The sequence below is a fragment of the Mesoplodon mirus genome (assembly GCF_964341445.2).
Source record: "Mesoplodon mirus genome assembly, chromosome: 5".
Classification (NCBI taxonomy): Eukaryota; Metazoa; Chordata; class Mammalia; order Artiodactyla; family Ziphiidae; genus Mesoplodon; species Mesoplodon mirus.
In genome coordinates, this window is record NC_138980.1 from 96,399,374 (window position 1) to 96,420,555 (window position 21,182).

Sequence of the window (21,182 nt, forward strand, 5' to 3'; positions counted from 1 at the left end):
TTTCAATGGACGTTGTTAAGATCTTGACAAGTCACAGTTATCTATGCGTCTAGAAAACACTAACTTCTTGATATCATGTCTTTTCAGAAAATCCCTTAGGGTGAATGTAGTACTTAGGAAATCAGGGAGGTCACACAAAAAGCGACACTGTCTTCTCACGAAGCATTGGTCACACTGCTGAAAAGGAAGGAGACGAGGGTTCCTGGTGCCATGGAAAGCGCATCCCAGTGAGCGTGGGTGGCTGGTGGTTTCGGTGGTCCCTGTGGGTGACCGTGGCTCTTCTTTGTGGTTGCAGGTCAGTGAAGTGACGGTGGAGCAGCTGGTGCAGCAGTACCCCCATATCACCTTCAGCACCGTCCTTCAGGACTGCAAGAGGACCCTGGAGAGAGCCTACCAGATGGGCTGGACCCCCAACATGTCTGCTGCCTCCTCCTGACAGCCCTGTCCATGCTTGGGTCCATGTGGATCAGCCAGCAGGGCGGAGAGGAATTGTAGAGTTGGGGTGGGTGATCTCTTGCAAAGGTTTTGACTGTCCCGTGTCTCCATGTGTACCCGAGTGTGTATATCTGTGTCTCGTTTGCATACTGCGTAGCGTAAGCTTAATTGCTATTTTGTTCCCAGGTGAGCTGGTTTTTTCCTTAAATAACGATTTTGACAGGCACAGACATTTAGTTTTTAAGTTCAAAGGCTTATTTCTCTAAAAAAAAATATTTTTTTTTTTTTGCTGTAGAATCAAAAAAAAAAAAAAAACGGATCCATTATTTTGAGCTTCTAATAATGACTGCCACTGGAGATGCCCCCAAATGAAGGCAACTGCCTTCTTTTTTGATGGGAAAGAATTGTGCGATTCTACTGATGATGACCGGAAAGGAGCCACGTTGCGCTAACTAGAAGCCCGGAAAGCAGTACTTTTCAAGATTTCAAGCACGTACACACATATAGGTTCTCATACTCTCTCATACACACACACACCCCACAGCACTTTCTTTCGAGATCATTTTCTGACACAGGGGCCTTTCTTCAGGCCACTGAGGGAGCATGGCATCCACCGTCACTCTGCCTAACTCACTGTCCCCAAAGGTGGCCCAACCTGCTTGTCTGGTGGGCAACTTAGGGACTATAGAGGACAAAACCTTTTGTGAAGTTTTCATATGGAGGCAACAATCTGAACTCCCCTGACCAGCTCACAAACGTTAATTATTCATTATTGTACAAAATTCTGTTGAGTACTAAGTATTTTGAGTTTCATGTTAACATTGTATTAGCTTTTGTAATACAATGGATAGTAACTGGTCTGGATATGTTTTCATGATATTTGGAGCTAATCTTAGCATTATCCACATTAAAGCCACCAATGTAATTACTAGTGTGCAGTTATTTAAAAAAAAAACTCTACAGATCATTTAATTATTTTTGTTAATTTTGGTAATTATGAAAGTATATTTCTGAGATTTGGGGCTAGTCACGTTAATAGAAGGTTAATGAGTGAGATATGAGTAGACAATCTTTCTATTAAGTTTTTTTTTTTTTTTTGCTTTGGGCTTTAGAACAGGTTTTTTGGATATATGCATGTTATCATATTTTGAATAATTATTATGCTATGGCAAAGATCTGTTGCTGGTTAATGTATGAGTTAAGAAGAAAAATTAGAAAATCTTTTCATTAAGATTCTGTTTACACTTGTCAGAAATAAGCATTTCTTTGTTTAATTAAAGATTGCCAGTTTTCAGTTTAGACAGTATCTGTTAGTCAATGAATATATGTTTTGATTTCACACATCTTTACGAGTAATTCATATTGGGGACTCAGGCTCAAATAACCTTTCCTATGTCTAGATTTATAATCAAGACAGCAGGGAGGCTTTTTAAGCTAAAGAGTGATTGTCTTTCACAGTAGAGTTAGATATACAAAACCCTGACTTGTGAGTTTGCTATTTATTCTTTCCCAATGTGGACATAAGTGTTTTTTGGTCTTTAACAGATATGCTAAGATTTGAGATTCACTTTATATAAGTCCCAGTGTTGCTAAAATGATACGAGCTGTAAGAAATGAAAAATAGCTTTACATTCAAATGCCATTCACTTATTTATAATAACTCTTTTTGTGTAAACAACTTTCCTTTGATTATGTCAACCTGTTTCTGATGTGGCATGTTTTTGCTTTTAATCCCAATCAGTTTGGAAAATCCAGCCACTAAGCACCGAGAGTATTTTTTCCATCACTAAATGGCTTACTAATTTAATTTCAAGGAAATAAAATTTATGTAAGAAAAAAAAGCTGTTAAACTATTAACAAACTGTTATTCTTCTTAAACCTTGAACTGTATCATCTTCATGTTCATTTCCCCACTACTGAAAACTGTCTTAATTCACAATATTTTAACTGATTTTTAATCCAAAACTAATTTATAAGACAATATGTAAAGTAATAGTAGCTTGAGTGAATAATCAAAAGTTTAATTTTTATATATGTCACACTATATTTTAAATAGTTAAAAAGGACAAAAGGAAGGAGAACCATCGATGATATAGATGGTGCCATTTCAGTTCAAAGTTGTGATAATCCTTGGAATGTCACAGTTTGGTTGGCAGATGGTTTCAGAAGTGTGTAATCAATTTTTTTTTAATGTTGCGTTGTTTGAATCTCAAGTACAGCACTATAACATGCTTTAGCTTGGGGGTGGGGGTGGGTTGGGGACTTGCACTTATTCTTTAAGATGTTGACTAATCCAGAAAGCCTGATGCATCATAACCTGGAAAACTGCTTTGGTGTGTTTGTAGGAATCTGTAGAAACATCACATCCAGCCTCAAAGCATTAATCACAAAAACAACCAGAAAAAGCATCACCTTGAATGATCCTGTGATGGTTGTTGAATGTACTCTCATTAGATGCTTTGAAATAAGGCTTAAAATGATTTTTCTGGGCAATATAGAGTTTCTTTTTTTGCTTAGAATGTCATAAATATATGTGAACATGTTTAATGCAGGGCTTTTTATCCTCTCCAAAATGTCAACAGTATTTTCAGAATAAAGACTATGAAATACATTGCTGTGGTGGAAAATTTTGGTCCTTTGTCTTTAACGTCTCTTTGAGTGGATAAAGGAACTTCATCCAGTTTCGAGTTTCTATATTTCTGTGAATCTTTTGACCTTGCAATGGGTTGCAATAAAAGAGAAAGAAAACACAGTGTCTTTTGTTTTATTTTAGAGACAATAAATGGCCTCCCTTATGCTGGTTGGGTGTGATGTATGCAGGGGTCCGTGTCCTTGGGTGTTTCACTGCAGACTTTATGTAGGTTCAGTGAACCCAGAATAACAGACAAGACTGAATTTAGGAGATTTGCATTTGGCCAGTGAGTACTGAGATAAGATTAAAACCTCAAGGGTTTAAACAGGTGGTCCCCTTAAAGTACCATTCCCTAAACCCTCATTCATTTACTTAGCCATTTATTCATTTTCTCAAAAGTAAATAAATAAACTTATTGAGTAAAAAACATGTGCCAGGCACTGGGCATTTAAAGATAAATAAAACTCATTCCCATCCTGCAATTGCTCATAGCATAGCAAGGAGACAGTCTTAAAAACTAGCCATAGTAGCGGAGCACAGTAGATGTAATTATTAGAGGGAGCACAAATAGGAAAGGCAATACCCTTTTATAAAGAGTGAACTAAAATAAAGCAAAGCAAAACAAAAGTTGAAGAGGTAGACAATAAGAAAAATTACCATTTTCAGCCTTGGCTATTCATGGATTGTTTTTTAAAAAGGTTCTTCTGAAAATAAGTGGCCACTGGCTACCATTCACATGGGTTTTTCTGAATCTATGGTATTTGCATTGTTTGTATCGCTTGTAATTTTATTTTTAAAATGATTCATTTCAGGAGTGCTCATTGCCCAACAAAGCAGACAAAAATCATCCGAAGCCTCAAAAGAAAAACAAATAGCCTGCCAGCAAATATGAACTCACAGTCTAAATCACAGAGAATATCAGGGGTAAGCCAACATTAGTTCAAGTCAACAGAAAAAACAAACAATAGACCCACATCCTCAAAGGCTTCAATATTAAATGTTAAGATAGATAATTCAGAATAAATGTTTGATATATTCAAATATATTAAAAATTATTTATAATGTATAAGAAAAAAACTACCAAAAAATGAACAGAAATATTTTTAAAAGAGCTAAATAGAATTTTTAGAAATGAAAAATATAATTGACCATTAAAATGGAAAGGCATTAGTAGAAAAGATTCAGCTATAGGGATAATTTGTAAACAGAAAGGTAGATGTGAGTAAACTAAAAGGAAAATTGAAAAAAAAAAAAGCTTTTCTTCTTTTGCGTGGATAATTTCCATATGGATGACTGAGAGGTTAAGACACATGGGACACAATATGAAACTTTCCAATATATCTAATCTTGCAGAAGAAAAAATAGAATAAGGGAATGGCAGTGTTTAAAGCTATAATGGAGTTTCCATTTAAGAAGAAAAAAAAGATTTTGGAGGAGAATATCAAAGGCTCAGTTTTGGATGATTTAATTTTTAGATGCTCATTAGACTTCCAAATGAGTATATTGAGTATGCAGTTGGATATAGGAGTTCAGTTCTGAGGAGAGGTATACAGATGGCATTTCAAACCATAAGCCGGTCTGAAATTGTCATCTCTGGTCATCATCCATTACTTTAGATAGAAAATCAAGTCTAAGGACTGTGTCTTTGGTCACTCCAAAATTCAGAAGGCAGGTAGAGGAAGCAAACTCTTCAAAGGAGAGTGACACAGAATAACCTGAGAGGAAGGAGGACAACCAGGAGTGTGTTCTATCCTAGAATCCAGTGAAAACAAGCAAAATTAAATAAGCTATTATTTAGGGACACAGTGTAGTAATAAAAATGGAAAAAGGAAAAGGTGACAACTGCACAGTTTCAGGGTGGTGGTTACCCTTGGGTGGGCAGGCGTGGGACCACATGGAGGGCTTCAACTAAATCTGCAGGTTCTACTTCATTAGTTGAAGTGTGGATTCACCAGTGTTTGCTTTATTAATATGCTTCATAATGTGTTCATATGTAACAAATTATTTTGTATCGAATATTTTGTTAACTTTTTAAAGAAAATGTTATACCTTGTTTAAACTGATTGATTATCCAAAATTGCTAAACCTAGATGCAAGATTCCCTACCTGTTTGGTAGTGGAGGTTAGCTCTGTGTGACACAGAGTTTACACAATCCCATGTCTAAGCAGGTGGCAGAAGTGGGAGAACATTCTTGTCTCACCTTTCTTTTCTCCTGTGCTGGGAGCATAGCGTTGCGTAACTCTTTGGTTTCTATCCGACCATCATTGGAATTTTAAGTGGAACAGCTGTCCATGTGGCAGGGAGACAGCTGTGGGAATTCTTCTGGCACACCTGTCATGTCATTACCACTACAGGAATCAAAGGACCACTACACTGTTTCGTAAAACAGTGGGGGGCCCTTTCATTATCACTTTTTTTTTTTAATATTTGAAAGTAGCTTTTTTTAAAAAAAATTGGGGTATAGTTGCTTTACGATCTTGTGTTAGCTTCTGCTGTACAAGGAAGTGAGTCAACTATACATATACATATAACCCCTCCCTCTTGAACCTCTCCCCCATCCCACCCATCTAGGTCACCACAGAGCACTGAGCTGAACTCCCTGCTCTATACAGCAGGTTCCCACTAGCTATCTGTTTTATACATGGTAGTGTATATATGTCAATCCCAATCTCCCAATTCATCCCCCCTTACCCCCTCCCCTGCAGTGTCCACATGTCCCTTCGCTACATCTGTGTCTCTATTCCTGCCCTCCAAATAGGTTCATCTGTACCATTTTTCTAGATTCCGCATGTATGTGTTAATAAACGATATTTGTTTTTCTCTTTCTGACTTCACTCTGTTTGACAGTCTCTAGGTCCATCCTTGTCTCTACAAATGACCCAATTTTGTTCCTTTTTATAGCTGAGTAATATTCCATTGTATATATGTACCACATCTTCTTTATCCATTCATCTGTCGATGGACATTTAGGTTGCTTCCATGTCCTGGCTATTGTAAATAGTGCTGCAATAAACATTGGGGTGCATGTGTCTTTTTGAATTATGGTTTTCTCAGGTTATATGCCCAGTAGTGGGATTGCTGGGTCAGATGACCAAGAGGCACATGAAAAAATGCTCAACATCACTAATAATTAGATAAATGCAGATCAAAACTACAATGAGGTATCACCTCACACCAGTCAGAATGGCCATCATCAAAAAATCTACAAACAATAAATGCTGGAGTGGGTGTGGAGAAAAGGGAACCCTCTTGTACTGCTGGTGGGAATGTAAATTGATACAGCCACTATGGAGAACAGTATGGAGGTTCCTTAAAAAACTAAAAATAGAACTATCACTTCATTTTTAATTACACAATTCTGGTATCAAAACCTTTTAGTAATACAGAGGCTTGTCTGATAATGTGATAATCTATAGCTGAAATAGAACAGGCAGGGTCAAGTCTATCTATTTCATTATATGAATAAACCACAATTTATTTACCCATACTACCATTGGTGGATATTAGGTTGTTTCCTGTTTGGGCATTATGCTTATTAATATTAATCCCAGTTTTTTGAGAGAGATAGTAGATACAAATGTATCAATATTGCTTCCTCAGTCCCTGAAATGCAATCTTCTGTCTCCAAGAAATAAACTTCAGAAAACTAAAATCATCTCTTCTCTCCTTTCCTGTGATTTTGCTTGGCTAATAAAACTATGTATGGATGTCATCAGCCCAAGAAAAAATAAACATTCGAAGGGCAAGTGTTTATTTCAACTCTTTCATTCGCCACATAACGGATGGATGTTTCTTGTACTTTTTCCACAGCCTGGCATCATGTCGAGTGGCATGAGGATTCATGACTAGACCAGGCTGATGGGCACTCACTGAGTTCCTTTCTCTAGCCTGAAATCTTCAATGGTGTGACTATGTGTGTATGTGTGTGCGTGTGTATGTGTGTACGCTCATGTGCTCCCATACACCATACAATCATAAATGACGTTTACTGAGTGCAATCTATTTAGTCTTCTTTTTCCTTGGAGTTTTTAGTGATTAACATAATCAAAAATGAAGAATCAGTGACTAAAGGAGGGCTTTTAAAAAGAATTGTTATTAAAATAATAGATGCTGCCTTGATGGGCCTGGTGGCTACTGACAAGGGTGATTTTTATAAATAATACCAAAATTAATGGAGAAAGCTCAGCAACCTTAATTTTGTTAGCAAATAATTCTACTGTAATTTAAGCAGCATCTTGCAACTGGCTCACTTTCTGGCTTAAGTGAAAAAAAAAAGACATCTTTGATAATTGGATTTCAATGAAGCTTTTATTAGTGTTTCTTCGATTCCAAATCAAAAGATGGATTACTATTCAGGGTTCATGGTTGAATATAGAGAGGCAAATACTGGGAAACACACTCATAGATAACTTAAATAATTGGGTTTAATGTGAAAATTAAGTTACTGACATCCCTTGTTATTAGATAATTCAGATGACCGAATTTGCTCACATGTATACTAATGGATGTTTAGTCCACTTCCTTACTCTCTTCCTGTGGCTGCTGTTGAATGTTACTGTCCCCATTTCTTCCTAGCTATACTTCATTCTTATAATTAACCAAAGAGTCTAAGAAAATTATTGATCAGGCTCTTCATGCCTCCAAGGATTAATGATAGATTTGAAAGTAATCCCCCCCGGTGGCGCAGTGGTTGAGAGTCCGCCTGCCAATGCAGGGGACATGGGTTCGTGCCCTGGTCCGGGAGGATCCCACGTGCCGTGGAGCGGCTGGGCCCGTGAGCCATGGCCGCTGAGCCTGCGCTCCGCAACGGGAGAGGCCACAGTGGTGAGGGGCCCGCGTACCGCAAAAAAAAAGAGAAAGTAATCCCCAAACATGGAATTGGGGAGAGACGGAGAATTAAGTGAATTACGTAAAATACTCCATGTTTTAAAATATTTTGTTGTGAATATAACAGAGAAAAACACATAACACATGCACATACAGTTGTAATAAAATCGCAAAACAAGCACCACTTTAGAAATAGAGCAACACTGGCACCCTAGAAGCCCCCCCCCCAAATACCCCTCCCCAAGCCCAGGCATCTCCCTCCTTCCAGATATAATCACTCTCCTGGCCTCTATAGAAATAATTTTATTGCTTTTATTTTTCTTGTACCACTTATATGCCTCCTGAAAAATATAGTTTGGTTTTGCTTGGTTTTGAACTTTGCATGAAAGAATCATACTGTGTGTATTGTTTTGTAACTTTCTTTTTTTACTTGATGAAATGTGTTTGTAGGATCCATCCATTTTATTGTGTGGAAATGCCATTCTACTATTGAAAAGCATTTGGTTTGTTTCCAGTTTGGGACAGTTAAAAATTCTGCTGCCAAAAGCATTCTCGTACAAGTGTCATAGTGCACACAAGCACACAGGATACATACTTAGGAGAGGAAGTGCTACTATTTGCATATCATCAACTTTATTAGGTGATGCCACACCATTTTCCAAAGCTGTTGAACCAATTCACATCTCTACCAGCAGAGTATGGAAATTCTTATTGAGCACCTATTTGCTTCCAATTGCCCTGTAGTGGTATCTTATGATTTAGTCTGCATTCTCCAGAATATTAAAAAACTAGGTACCATTTCATATGTTTATTGGCTACTTAGGAAATAATGGTTGTAAAGACCTTTAAACCAATGTTTGCCTTCCCGTTTCAGATAAAAGAAAGAACATAGACAGGAAAGGCCTGAGAGGATTGCCACAATTTCACTGTGGATCATAGCTCGTGGGTAAAAAGGTATGTAAAGAGGGCAAGGAAAGTGAGAGACCCTGTAAGAGGTTTATTGATGAAAAAGACAGAGCTTTCTTTCCCTTCATCTTCCGGTGACTTTAGCCCTTTATCTTCCTATGACGTTATTACATCTTTTTGTATGGAAGGAGGCCATTGCCTTGGATTTAAATGAGAAATTACAGGGATCTGTAACTGTATGGTTATTAAGGTTATGTAATTGTATGGTTATTGTGATGATGTAATTAAATTAAATACTGTGTAAACCAGTGAAATAAGAATGGGAAAAAGAGAGTTCTCTCTCCTCTGCTATAAAAACAAAGTTGAATGCTTTGGAAATTCAGATGAAAAGATAGGCACAAGAGAAATCTTTCAGGTTAGTTATAGGGCACACAAGATGTAGAATGTGGAAAAATTATTAAAACCTGGAGGAATTTTGCATTTAGATTGCTTCAAAAATGAATTTAATTTATTACTGCTTTTAAAAGAAATTGAAACTAGAAATCATAGATACGTTATGGAGATGGTTTATTCAAGAATGACAGTGTAGAACACAAATCAAAGAAAAAAGGCCTTGGCTCTACATCAAAAGATTAGCAAATGAATGCATATATATATATATATGTGTGTGTTTTTATATTAAAAGTAAAATATTGAAAAAATATATGTACATATATGTTTTTAAATGATTTTTAATAAGCTTTTAAAAGTAAGTGGCCAACTAGCTGTCCTTACTATGCTGATAAGAGGACTTTTACTGTACCTGCTTAGACCAAAACAGATGCCCAACTGATAGGCACTCCTGGTTTAAAAAGTCACATTTTTTTCAATTGAGGCATAACTTACCTACAATAAAATACATATGTATTAAGGTACAGTTCTTTGCATTTTGACAAATATGTAGATTTTGTAACAAATATCTCAAACAAGCTATATAATATATATAAAACAAGCTATACAATGTATGCGTGTATACATATATAAACACTTATGTGTGTATGTGTGTGTGTATACCATCCCAGAAATTTCCCCTATCACCTCACCCCACCACAATCACTGTTCTGATTTCTATTGCATATTATTTTTGCCTGTTATTGAATATCTTATAAATGGAATCATGGAGCACATATTCTTTGTGTCTAATGTCTTTCCCTCACATGACTGTTTTTGAGATTTATCGTATTGTGTGTATCAGTCATTGCTGAGTAGTATTCCATTGTATAAATATACCACAATTTATTTATCCTTTCTCCTCTTAATAGACATTTGGGATGTTACCAGTTTTTGACTAATGTATAAAGGAGCTATAAACATTTTTGTAACTCTTTTTATGTGATATATTCCTAGGAGTGGAATAGCTTGGGTAAATACCTAGGAGTGGCATTGCTGAGTCATAGGATATTTGTATAAACATAGTCCTTATAAGAAAACTCTCAAACTGGTTTCTAAAGTGGCTATACCATTTTCCACTACTACCAGTACCAATGAATGAGAGTTTTAATTACTCTACATCCTCACCAGCATTTGATGTTGTCAGCCTTTCAAATTTAGCCATTTTAGGGGCCCATTAGAGATTTAATTGGGCTTTTATTTCAGTGTTTGGATAAATTTGAGGATAATTGACATCTTAACAATATTGAGTCTTCTAGTCCATTAGCATGGTACATTTCTCTACTTATTACAGTCTTCTGTAATTACTCTCAGCAACTCAGAGTAGCTTTCAGAGTAGAGGTCTTATACCGCTTTCATTAAATTTATTCCTATGTATATTATGCTTTGATGCTACTGTAAATGGAATTTAATTTTTTTCATTTTTGACTTGTTTGCTGCTAGTATATAGAAGTGCTACTTATTTTTGTACATTGTCTTTGTATCCAGCAACCTTGCTAAATTCACTTATTAGTTCTTAGTAGCTGTCTTGCAGATTCTGAGGATTGTTTAATCCAAAAAAAATCTGCAATAATAAGGACAATGCTGATTTCTTTTCAATCTTTATACCTTTTATTTCTTTTACTTGATTTATTGCACTGGCTTATGAACTCCAGTACAATATTACATACACATGATGAGAGCTGACCTCCTTGTTCGTGGTCTTAGGGGAAAGCATTTAATCTTTCACCAGTAAGTATGATCTTAGTTGTAGAGTTTTGTAGATGCCAATCATAAGATTGAAAAATTCACTTCTATTTTTAGGTTGCTGAGAGTGTTTATTACAAAAGGATATTAAATTTTGTCAAGTGTTTTTCTTAATGTCTATTCATATCTATTGCTTCTTCTAATGTCATTTTTCTCCATCCTAAAGAACATTTTTTTTTAGTATTTTTTGTAATTGATTGATATGATCATATAGATTCTTTTATTTTCTTCTGGTATACTCTAGCCTCTTAATGTCCCTCTATTTTCTGAAGGAGGATGTAAAAGTGGTATTATTTATTTCTTAAATAGTTAAAAGAATTCCCCAGTGAAATTTTTCTTGTATCAGGACAACACAGGGATATTTGTCATTACACCTGAGTTATAGAATATTGCCATAAAGTTGTTTATAACTCCCTGTAATCTTTTTAATGTTTGTAAGCTGTATAATGATACCCCTTTTCAATCCTGCCATTGGTGATTTATATTTTCTCTCTAACAAAGAGATCTGTGTTTCTCTCTAACCAAGCCTCCACAAGTTCAAGGTCATTAGCCAATAATCTAATTACCTAATGGAAAAATCGTTAAAAATCAACAAAGGAAGATAACATAAGCCAGAATCTCTACAGCACATGATCTACGATGTCCTGTGTACAATCAAAAACTAATAGATATGTGAAGGAAAATCTGACATGCTCAAGAAAAAAATCAATCAGTTGAAATAGACCTGATATGACACGGTTATTAGAATTAGCAGACAAGGACTTTAAAGAAACTATTATAAATATGCCCAAATATTAGGAGAAAAAGTGGTCATAATGAGTGAACAGATGGGGAATCTCCAAAGAGAAACAGAAATTACATTTAAAAAATGGAAATTCTAGAACTGAACAGTACAATACCTAAAACAGAAAGTTTATTGAATATGGTTTAAGAGCAAATGGAGTTTGCAGAAGGGTCAGTGGATGTGAATATATAGCAGTAGAAATGATCTAATCTGGAAAATGGAGAGAAAAAAGTTGGGGGGGGGGCAGAAAAACGTCTCACTGACAAGTAGTACAACTGGCCTAATGTATGTGCAATTTGAATCCCAGGCAAAGAGGAAGAAAATAATAGAGGTGAAAATTATTTTTAAAAATAATAGCCAAGTCCCTCTAACTTTGAAGGACTTAAACTCTCAATTCTCTCTTGCCCGTGTTGGCAGAGCTGAAATATCTTTTTAATCTTTTCAGCCTTCCAATTGTTGCTTTAACTGGTCTCTTTATAGCCTTCCCCATGTATGTGCAGAACAGGAGTCAGCCAGGGATTGGCATAGGGTTTATATGCAGATTCTGATGAGGCTGTTTCATTTCCAGGATTTCCCATTCAATTGCCCATCTCTTGGACCATTCCCTGCCCCTTCAGGTCTATAGACAGAAGCTTTCTTCTCAGGTTCTAATCTCCCTGGTACCATGTGGACTGAGGAGTCCCCTCAAGGGAAAACCCATGTAAAAGTAGATCTCATGAAATGACTGTGCTTCTTTTCTTTCTTTCTTTCTTTCTTTCTTTCTTTCTTTTTAATATCTTTATCGGATATTTACAGTGTTGTGTTAGTTCCTTTTGTACAACAAAGTGAATCAGCCATATGCATACAGAGAACCCCATATCCCCTCCCTCTTGAGCCTCCCACCCACCCTCCTTATCGCACCCCTCTAGGTGGTCGTAAAGCACTGAGCTGATCTCCCTGTGCTATGCAGCTGCTTCCCACTAGCTATCTATTTTACATTTGGTAGTGTATATATGTCACTACTACTCTCTCACTTCATGCCATCTCACCCTTCCCGCCTCCCCATGTCCTCAAGTCCATTCTCTACATCTGTGTCTTTATTCCTGTCCTGCCCTTAGGTTCATCAGAACCTTTTTTTTTTTTTTTTAGATTCCATATATATGGGTTAGCATATGGTATTTTTTTCCTCTTTCTGACTTACTTCACTCTGTATGACAGACTCTCGCTCCATCCACCTCACTAGAAATAACTCAGTATCGTTTCTTTTTATGGCTGAGTAATATTCCATTGTATATATGTGCCACATCTTCTTTAACCATTCATCTGTCGATGGACACTTAGGTTGCTTCCATGTCCTGGCTATTGTAAATAGAGCTGCAATGAACATTGTGGTACATGTCTCTTTTTGAATTATGGTTTTCTCAGGGTATATGCCCAGTAGTGGGATTGCTGGGTCATATGGTAACTCTATTTGTAGTTTTTTAAGGAACCTCCATACTGTTCTCCATAGTGGCTGTATCAATTTACATTCCCACCAATAGTGCAAGAGTGTTCCATTTCCTCCACACCCTCTCCAGCATTTATTGTTTATAGATTTTTTTGATGATGGCCATTCTGACTGGTGTGAGATGATATCTCATTGTAGTTTTGATTTGCATTTCTCTAATGATAAATGATGTTGAGCATTCTTTCATGTGTTTGTTGGCAGTCTGTATATCTTCTTTGGAGAAATGTCTATTTAGGTCTTCTGCCCATTTTTGGATTGGATTATTTGTTTTTTTGATATTGAGCTGCATGTGCTGCTTGTATATTTTGGAGATTAATCCTTTGTCAGTTGCTTCCTTTGCAAATATTTTCTCCCATTCTGAGGGTTGTTTTTTCGTCTTGTCTATGGATTCCATTGCTGTGCAAAAGCTATTAAGTTTCATTAGGTCCCATTTGTTTATTTTTGTTTTTATCTCCATTCCTCTAGGAGGTGGGTCAAAAACGATCTTGCTGTGATGTATGTCATAAAGTGTTCTGCCTATGTTTTCCTCTAAGAGTTTTATAGTGTCTGGCCTTACATTTAGGTCTTTAATCCATTTTGAGTTGATTTTTGTATACGGTGATAGGGAGTGTTCTAATTTCATTCCTTTACATGTAGCTATACAGTTTTCCCAGCACCACTTATTGAAGAGGCTGTTTTTTCTCCACTGTATTCTCTTGCCTCCTTTATCAAATATAAGGTGACCATATGTGTATGGGTTTATCTCTGGGCTTTCTATCTTGTTCCATTGATATTTCTGTTTTTGTGCCAGTACCATACTGTCTTGATTACTGTAGCTTTGTAGTATAGTCTGAAGTTTAGGAGCCTGATTCCTCCAGCTCTGTTTTCCTTTCTCAAGATTGCTTTGGCTATTCAGGGTCTTTTTGTATTTCCATACAAATTGTGGAATTTTTTGTTCTAGTTCTGTGAAAAATGCCATTGGTTGTTTGATAGGGATTGCACTGAATCTGTAGATTGCTTTGGGTAGTGTAGTCATTTTCACAATGTTGATTCTTCCAATCCAAGAACATGGTATATCTCTCCATCTCTTTGTATCATCTTTAATTTCTTTCATCAGTGTCTTACAGTTTTCTGCATACAGGTCCTTTGTATCCTTAGGTAGGTTTATTACTAGGTATTTTATTCTTTTTTTTGCAGTGGTAAATGGGAGTGTTTCCTTAATTTCTCTTTCAGATTTTTCATCATTAGTGTATAGGAATGCCAGAGATTTCTGTGCATTAATTTTGTATCCTGCTACTCTACCAAATTCTTTGATTAGCTCTAGAGTTTTCTGGTAGTATCTTTAGGATTCTCTGTGTATAGTATCATGTCATCTGCAAACAGGGACAGCTTTACTTCTTCTTTTCCAATTTGGATTCCTTTTATTTCTTTTTCTTCTTTGATTGCTGTGGCTAAAACTTCCAAAACTATGTTGAATAATAGTGGTGAGAGTGGACAACCTTGTCTTCTTCCTGATCTTAGAGGAAATGGTTTCAGTTTTTCACCATTGAGAATGATGTTGGCTGTGGGTTTGTCATATATGGCCTTTATTATGTTAGGTAGCTTCCCTCTATGCCTACTTTCTGGAGAGTTTTTACCATAAATGGGTGTTGAATTTTGTCAAAAGCTTTTTCTGCATTTAGAGATTATCATATGGTTTTTATCCTTCAATTTGTTAATATGGTTTATCACATTGATTGATTTGCGTATATTGAAGAATCCTTGCATTCCTGGGATAAACCCCACTTGATCATGGTGTATGATCCTTTTAATGTGCTGTTGCATTCTGTTTGCTAGTATTTTGTTGAGGATTTTTGCATCTATGTTCATCAGTGATATTGGCCTGTAGTTTTCTTTCTTTGTGATATCTTTGTCTGGTTTTGGTATCAGGGTGATGGTGGCCTTGTAGAATGAGTTCGGAAGTGTTCCTCCCTCTGCTATATTTTGGTAGAGTTTGAGAAGGATAGGTGTTAGCTCTTCTCTAAATGTTTGATAGAATTCACCTGTGAGGCCATCTGTTCCTGGGCTTTTGTTTGTTGGAAGATTTTTAATCACAGTTTCAATTTCAGTGCTTGTGATTTGTCTGTTTATATTTTCTATTTCTTCCTGGTTCAGTCTCAGAAGTTTGTGCTTTTTGAAGGATTTGTCCATTTCTTCCAGGTTGTCCATTTTATTGGTATATACTTGCTTGTAATAAATCTCTCATGATCGTTTGTATTTCTGCAGTGTCAGTTGTTACTTCTCCTTTTTCATTTCTAATTCTGTTGATTTGAGTCTTCTTCCTCTTTTTCTTGATGAGTCTGGCTAATGGTTTATTAACTATGTTTATCTTCTCAAAGAACCAGCTTTTAGTTTTATTGATCTTTGCTATTGTTTCCTTCATTTATTTTTCACTTATTTCTGATCTGATCTTTATGATTTCTTTCCTTCTGCTAACTTTGGGGTTTTTTTTTTTTTGTTCTTCTTTCTCTAATTACTTTAGGTGTAAGGTTAGGTTGTTTATTTGGGATGTTTCTTGTTTCTTGAGGTAGGATTGTATTGCTATAAACTTCCCTCTTAGAACTGCTTTTGCTTCATCCCATAGGTTTTGGGTCATCGTGTTTTCATTGTCATTTGTCTCTAGGTAATTTTTGATTTCCTCTTTGATTTCTTTAGTGATCTTTTGGTCATTTAGTAGCATATTGTTTAGCCTCCATGTGTTTGTATTTTTTACAGTTTTTTCCCTGTAATCGATACTAGTCTCATAGCATTGTGGTTGGAAAAGATACCTGGTATGATTTCAGTTTTCTTAAATATACCAAGGCTTTATTTGTGACCCAAGATATGGTCTATCCTGGAGAATGTTCCATGAGCACTTGAGAAGAAAGTGTATTCTGTTGTTTTTGGATGGAATGTCCTATAAATATCAGTCAAGTCCATCTTGTTTAATGTGTCATTTAAAGCTTGTGTTTCCTTATTTATTTTCATTTTGGATGATCTGTCCATCGGTGAAAGTGGGGTGTTGAAGTCCCCAACTATTATTGTGTTACTGTTGATTTCCCCCTTTATGGCTATTAGCATTTGCCTTATGTATTGAGGTGCTCATCTGTTTGGTGCAGAAACATTTACAATTGTTATGTCTTCTTCTTGGGTTGATCCCTTAATCCTTATGTAGTGTCCTTCTTTGTCTCTTGTAATAGTCTTTATTTTGAAGTCTATTTTGCCTGATATAAGAATTGCTACTCCAGCTTTCTTTTGATTTCCATTTGCATGGAGTATCTTTTTCCACCCCCTCACTTTCAGTCTGAATGTATCCCTAGGTCTGAAGTGTGTCTCTTGTAGACAGCATATATACGGGTCTTGTTTTTGTATGCATTCAGCCAGTCTATGTCTTTTGATTGGAGCATTTAATCCATTTACATTTAAGGTAATTATCGATATGTATGTTCCTATTACTATTTTCTTAATTGTTTTGGGTTTGTTTTTGCAGGTCTTTTCCTTCTCTTGTGTTTCCTGCCTGGAGAAGTTCCTTTAGCATTTTTTTTTAAACTGATTTCGTGGTGCTGAATCCTCTTAACTTTTGCTTCTGTGTAAAGCTTTTGATTTCTCCATTAAATCTGAATGAGATCCTTGCTGGGTAGAGTAATCTTGGTTATAGGTTTTTCCCTTTCATCATTTTAAATATGTCCTGCCACTCCCTTCTGGCTTGCAGAGGTTCTGCTGAAAGATCAGCTGTGAACCTTATGTGGATTCCCTTGTATGTTATTTGTTGCTTTTCCCTTGCTGTTTTTAATATTTTCTTTGTATTTAATTTTTGATAGTTTGATTAATATGTGTCTTGATGTGTTTCTTGTTGGGTTTATCCTGTATGGGACTCTCTGTGCTTCCTGGACTTTATTGACTATTTCCTTTCCCATGTTAGGGAAGTTTTCAACTATAATCTCTTCAAATATTTTCTCAGTCCCTTTCTTTATCTCTTCCTCTTCTGGGACCCCTATAATTCAAATGTTGGTGCACTTAATGTTGTCCCAGAGGTCTCTGAGACTGTCCTCAATTCTTTTCATTCTTTTTTCTTTATTCTGCTCCCTGGCAGTTATTTCCACCATTTTATCTTCCAGCTCACTTATCCGTTCTTCTGCCTCAGTTATTCTGTCATTGACTCCTTCTAGAGTATTTTTAATTTCATTTATTGTGCTGTTCATCATTGTTTGTTTACTCTTTAATTCTCTAGATCCTTGTTAAACATTTCTTGTATTTTCTCCATTCTGTTTCCAAGATTTTGGATCATCTTTACTATCATTACTCTGAATTCTTTTTCAGGTAGTTTGCCTATTTCATCTTCATTTATTTGGTCTTGTAGGTTTTCACCTTGATCCTTCATCTGTAACTTATTTTTTTGTTGTTTCTTTTTCTTTTTTTTTTTTTTTTTTTGATGGGTGGTGCTGTATTCCTGTATTACTGGTCATTTGGCCTGAGTTGTCCATTACTGGAGTTTGCAGGCAGTTGGATAGAGCTGGGTCTTGGTGCTGAGATGAGGACCCCTGGGAGGCCTCACTCTGATTGATATTCCCTGGGGTCTGAGGTTCTCTGTTAGTCCAGTGGTTTGGACTCAGAGCTCCCACCACAGGAGCTTGGGCCTGACCTCTGTCCTGGGAACCAAGATCCCACAAGTTTCGTGGTGCAGTTAAAAAAAAAAAAAGAAAAGAAAGAAAGAAAAAAAGGAGCAGTACAATATCAAAGAATAAAAAACAAAATAGAATTAGAAAGATAAAAATTACATTAGGAAAAATAAAACTATAATTGAAACAACTGCAACAAGGTAAAATAAAACCACAACAGAAAAAAGAAAAAAAGAAAAGGGGTGGGGGAGGGGGAAAGAAGCTAAAAGAAGAGAACAATAACAAAATATAAAGAATAAAATAAAATTAGAAAAATAAAAGATTTATTAGGAAAACTAAAAATATAAAAGAATTAACAGTGAATCAAGGTAAAACAGAACCCCAATCTGAAAGAGGAAAAAAAAAAAAAAGCCTTGGCTATGGGGGGCGGAGTTTAGGCGGGGTGGAACTTAGGCAGGGGTGGGGTTTAGGGTGGGGCAGGACCTAGGTGGGTGGGAGGGTGACAGTTTGAGAGGGGAGCGGGGCCTAGGCTCAGGACCCTCATAGCTGGAAAATGCCTTCGGGGCGGGGCCTCAGCGGGGCGACGTTCAAGCTTGGGGCGAGGCTGCTGCTTAGGACCGGGGAGAGGCAGCACCTGGGAAGGAAGGCCTCTGGAGTGTGGATTTCTGGAGTTTGGAGGTAGGGCCCTGGGTGAGGGTGTGTGGGTGGAGTTTAGGCCCAGCGCACTGGAGGGGGTCTCCTAGTGTAGAGGTAGGGCCCTGGGTGGGGGTGTAGGGGCGGGGCTTGGGCTCTGCATGGCAGGAGGGAGGTTCCAAGGGCAGAGGATTAGGCCCAGGAGCCCAACATGCTTCCGATGCCTAAGTGGACAGGGAAAGCACTGGCCGCGTTCCCTTCCATTCCTCTGCACCCCTCCCCCACTGTCTCCCCCAGGGTCTCCCCTGTCCCTGCTGGACCCCTAACTGTGGGTGAGTCCCGCTGGGTGTAGGAACTCCTACCTCCCGTGCCAGTCCTGGAGGTCCGGCCTTAACTTTTGCTCCCCCTTCCCTCCCTTCCACTCCCTCAGGACCCGCACTGCTGGAGGGGGCCTCGGTGGGCAGAGGATCAGGCTGGGGATCTCCAGAGGTTCCCGGGGGTCCAAGTGGGCAGGGGAAACCTGGCCGCGCTCCCTTTTGATCCTCTGCTCTCCCAGTGGTCCCCCAATTTCCCCCTAAGGGCGTGGGATCCCTTCCCTTCCCCCAGCCACCCTTCAGGGGTGCCAGTCCTGTCCTGCCTCCACTTCTCCTCCCCCTTCACTCCCCACACACCTCACATCCTACCCAGTACCTGGGGGTTCCTCCTGTCCCCTTAGGTGTCCGTGGTCCCCCACCAGTGCCTGGTAGGTGCCCTAGTTGTGAGGAGACTCGACTTCTGCGTCCTCCTTGTCCACCATCTTGACTCTGCCCCCCACCTTCCTTTCTTTAAATGGTTGAATTCCCTTTAGTTCCTACTTTGGGTTGTTCTCCAGTGACTTCAGGAAGTTTTTTGTGTTTGTTTTTTCCCTAGAGTTTAATCATTATCTGTGAGATGGTTAGTCCAATACAAGCTGCTATACCACTATCAGAATCATGACTCCTAATGTATTGGCTGTAAAAATGCCAAATTTAGACCAGAGGATGGCTTTCAGTGCTATGAATATACTTTGTACAGTTACAGAGGCAGCTCATTGCCTTCCAATACCAATATTCTCTTTCTTCTTCAGGAATAGAACCCCAATTTGATGGAAAGTCACATTTCCCAGTCTCCCTTGTGGCAATATAAGTTCTGGTTAGTGAGATATAAGCAGAAGTTGTTGGGAGGAAATTTGTGGAAGTCACCTTAAAAGAGAAAGAGACAGCAGAAGGAAGCCCCTTTGTCCACTGTCTTTCTTCTCATCTTCCAGCATGTTGTGTGGACATAATAGTTGGAATTTCAGCATCTATCTTAGGTCATAAATTGGCAATAGAAAGATGGAGTAAAGAGTTACCAGGAGAGTGGGTCCCTAATTTCTGTGCAGTCACTACACCAGATCTGCCTACCACCAGCCTTCTTTTAAATGAGTGAAATATAAATTTTTATCTTGCTCTAGCCCCTGTTAATAGTAGTTGATGCTAATCCTAACTGATGTAGGTACAAGAGGCTCTCATATAAGCAATGCACCAATTGGTGCAAGTATATCTGTCGCGTAGGACTTTTACAGGGAAGAAAGTAGGTGAAGTGGGAGGTCATTAGCCACAAACCAGGAGACCTGAATTCTAGTCCTGCTTCTTCCCACTATAGCTACATATTTTTGAGCAAGTCTCCTTACCAGGCCACAGTTTCCTCATCTCTGAAAATGTCTCATTAAACTAAATGGTCTCTAATTTTCCTCTCCCATTCCACTGGAACTCTCCATGATGTAGATCACATTTTTGCTATTTTAAACAGTTATGGAGATATTATTTTCTTTAATTTGATCATGAGTCTTTACGTCCAAACAAAACTCCCTTTATCCCTCAATTTCCAAGAATATTTTGTGACCAGAGTCAAAGAGTCCATGTTCCCATTGATCTTAGTTTGTTAACCTTAGGTTTTGAATGGAAAGAATACATTTTTGCAGGGTACCTCTATGCTCACAAATATTTCCCTAATTTTTTAAGAGGCCAGAACCAGTCAGTGGTGCAAATCAAACAAATAACACACATTTTCAATAGCATTGAGGCTCAGAACTGTGGCTGAGACGATGAAATGGTTTTATTTTCTAGATGACTGTTTTTCAAACTAAAAATATGTTTTGCATCAGTGATGTGTTAAGGTCAAGTCAAGAAAAGAGACAATATGTCCCATGTCACGGAGACCAGGATAATGAGAGTGTTTTCTGGGAGCTGGCTCAGAGGCTGTTCATTTCACCGGCAAAAGGTTATGCCAGACAGATTGTTTCTCATTTGATGTCTTAAATTAAACTGCTGACATGGCCTGCCTCAAAGTAAGAAACATATGTGTTTGCCAAACAGATCCTAAAGAAAATCCCTGTTTGAGAGAGTTGGTTCCCTTAGTTGCAGCCTTTGAGGCTTTTCTGTTTTTTAAGGTAGGCTTTGGAATTGAACCAAGTTTTCAACAGGAATGCGGCTCCTAGCGTGTTCATCAGGGAGGCCCAGTGGAAATGAGGCTGGGTGCTTGTCAAAGTGCTGTGGGATGAGAATACCTATTCCTTAAGTACCATTCAGAAATATTGCACATTCATGATGCACGTGAGATCAAAGGGGAACTACTGAGGATAGAAAATTACCTATAAGAGATTCCTTTCAGCTATTCCCCTCCATTCG

At 37.7% G+C, this 21,182-nt stretch overlaps 1 protein-coding gene across 2 annotated transcripts in view; it reads left to right on the forward strand.

The window, feature by feature from the left end:
- The window catches only part of FBXL17 (F-box and leucine rich repeat protein 17), a 488,270-nt gene extending 485,083 nt beyond the window's left edge, over positions 1–3,187 (forward strand). For both annotated transcript variants that reach the window (XM_082621243.1, XM_082621244.1), the window contains one exon: positions 296–3,187. In XM_082621243.1, the coding sequence (XP_082477369.1) occupies positions 296–436 (141 nt within the window). In that variant the 3' untranslated portion in view covers positions 437–3,187. The remainder of the gene's footprint in view (positions 1–295) is intronic.
- Positions 3,188–21,182: the final 17,995 nt, after the last annotated feature.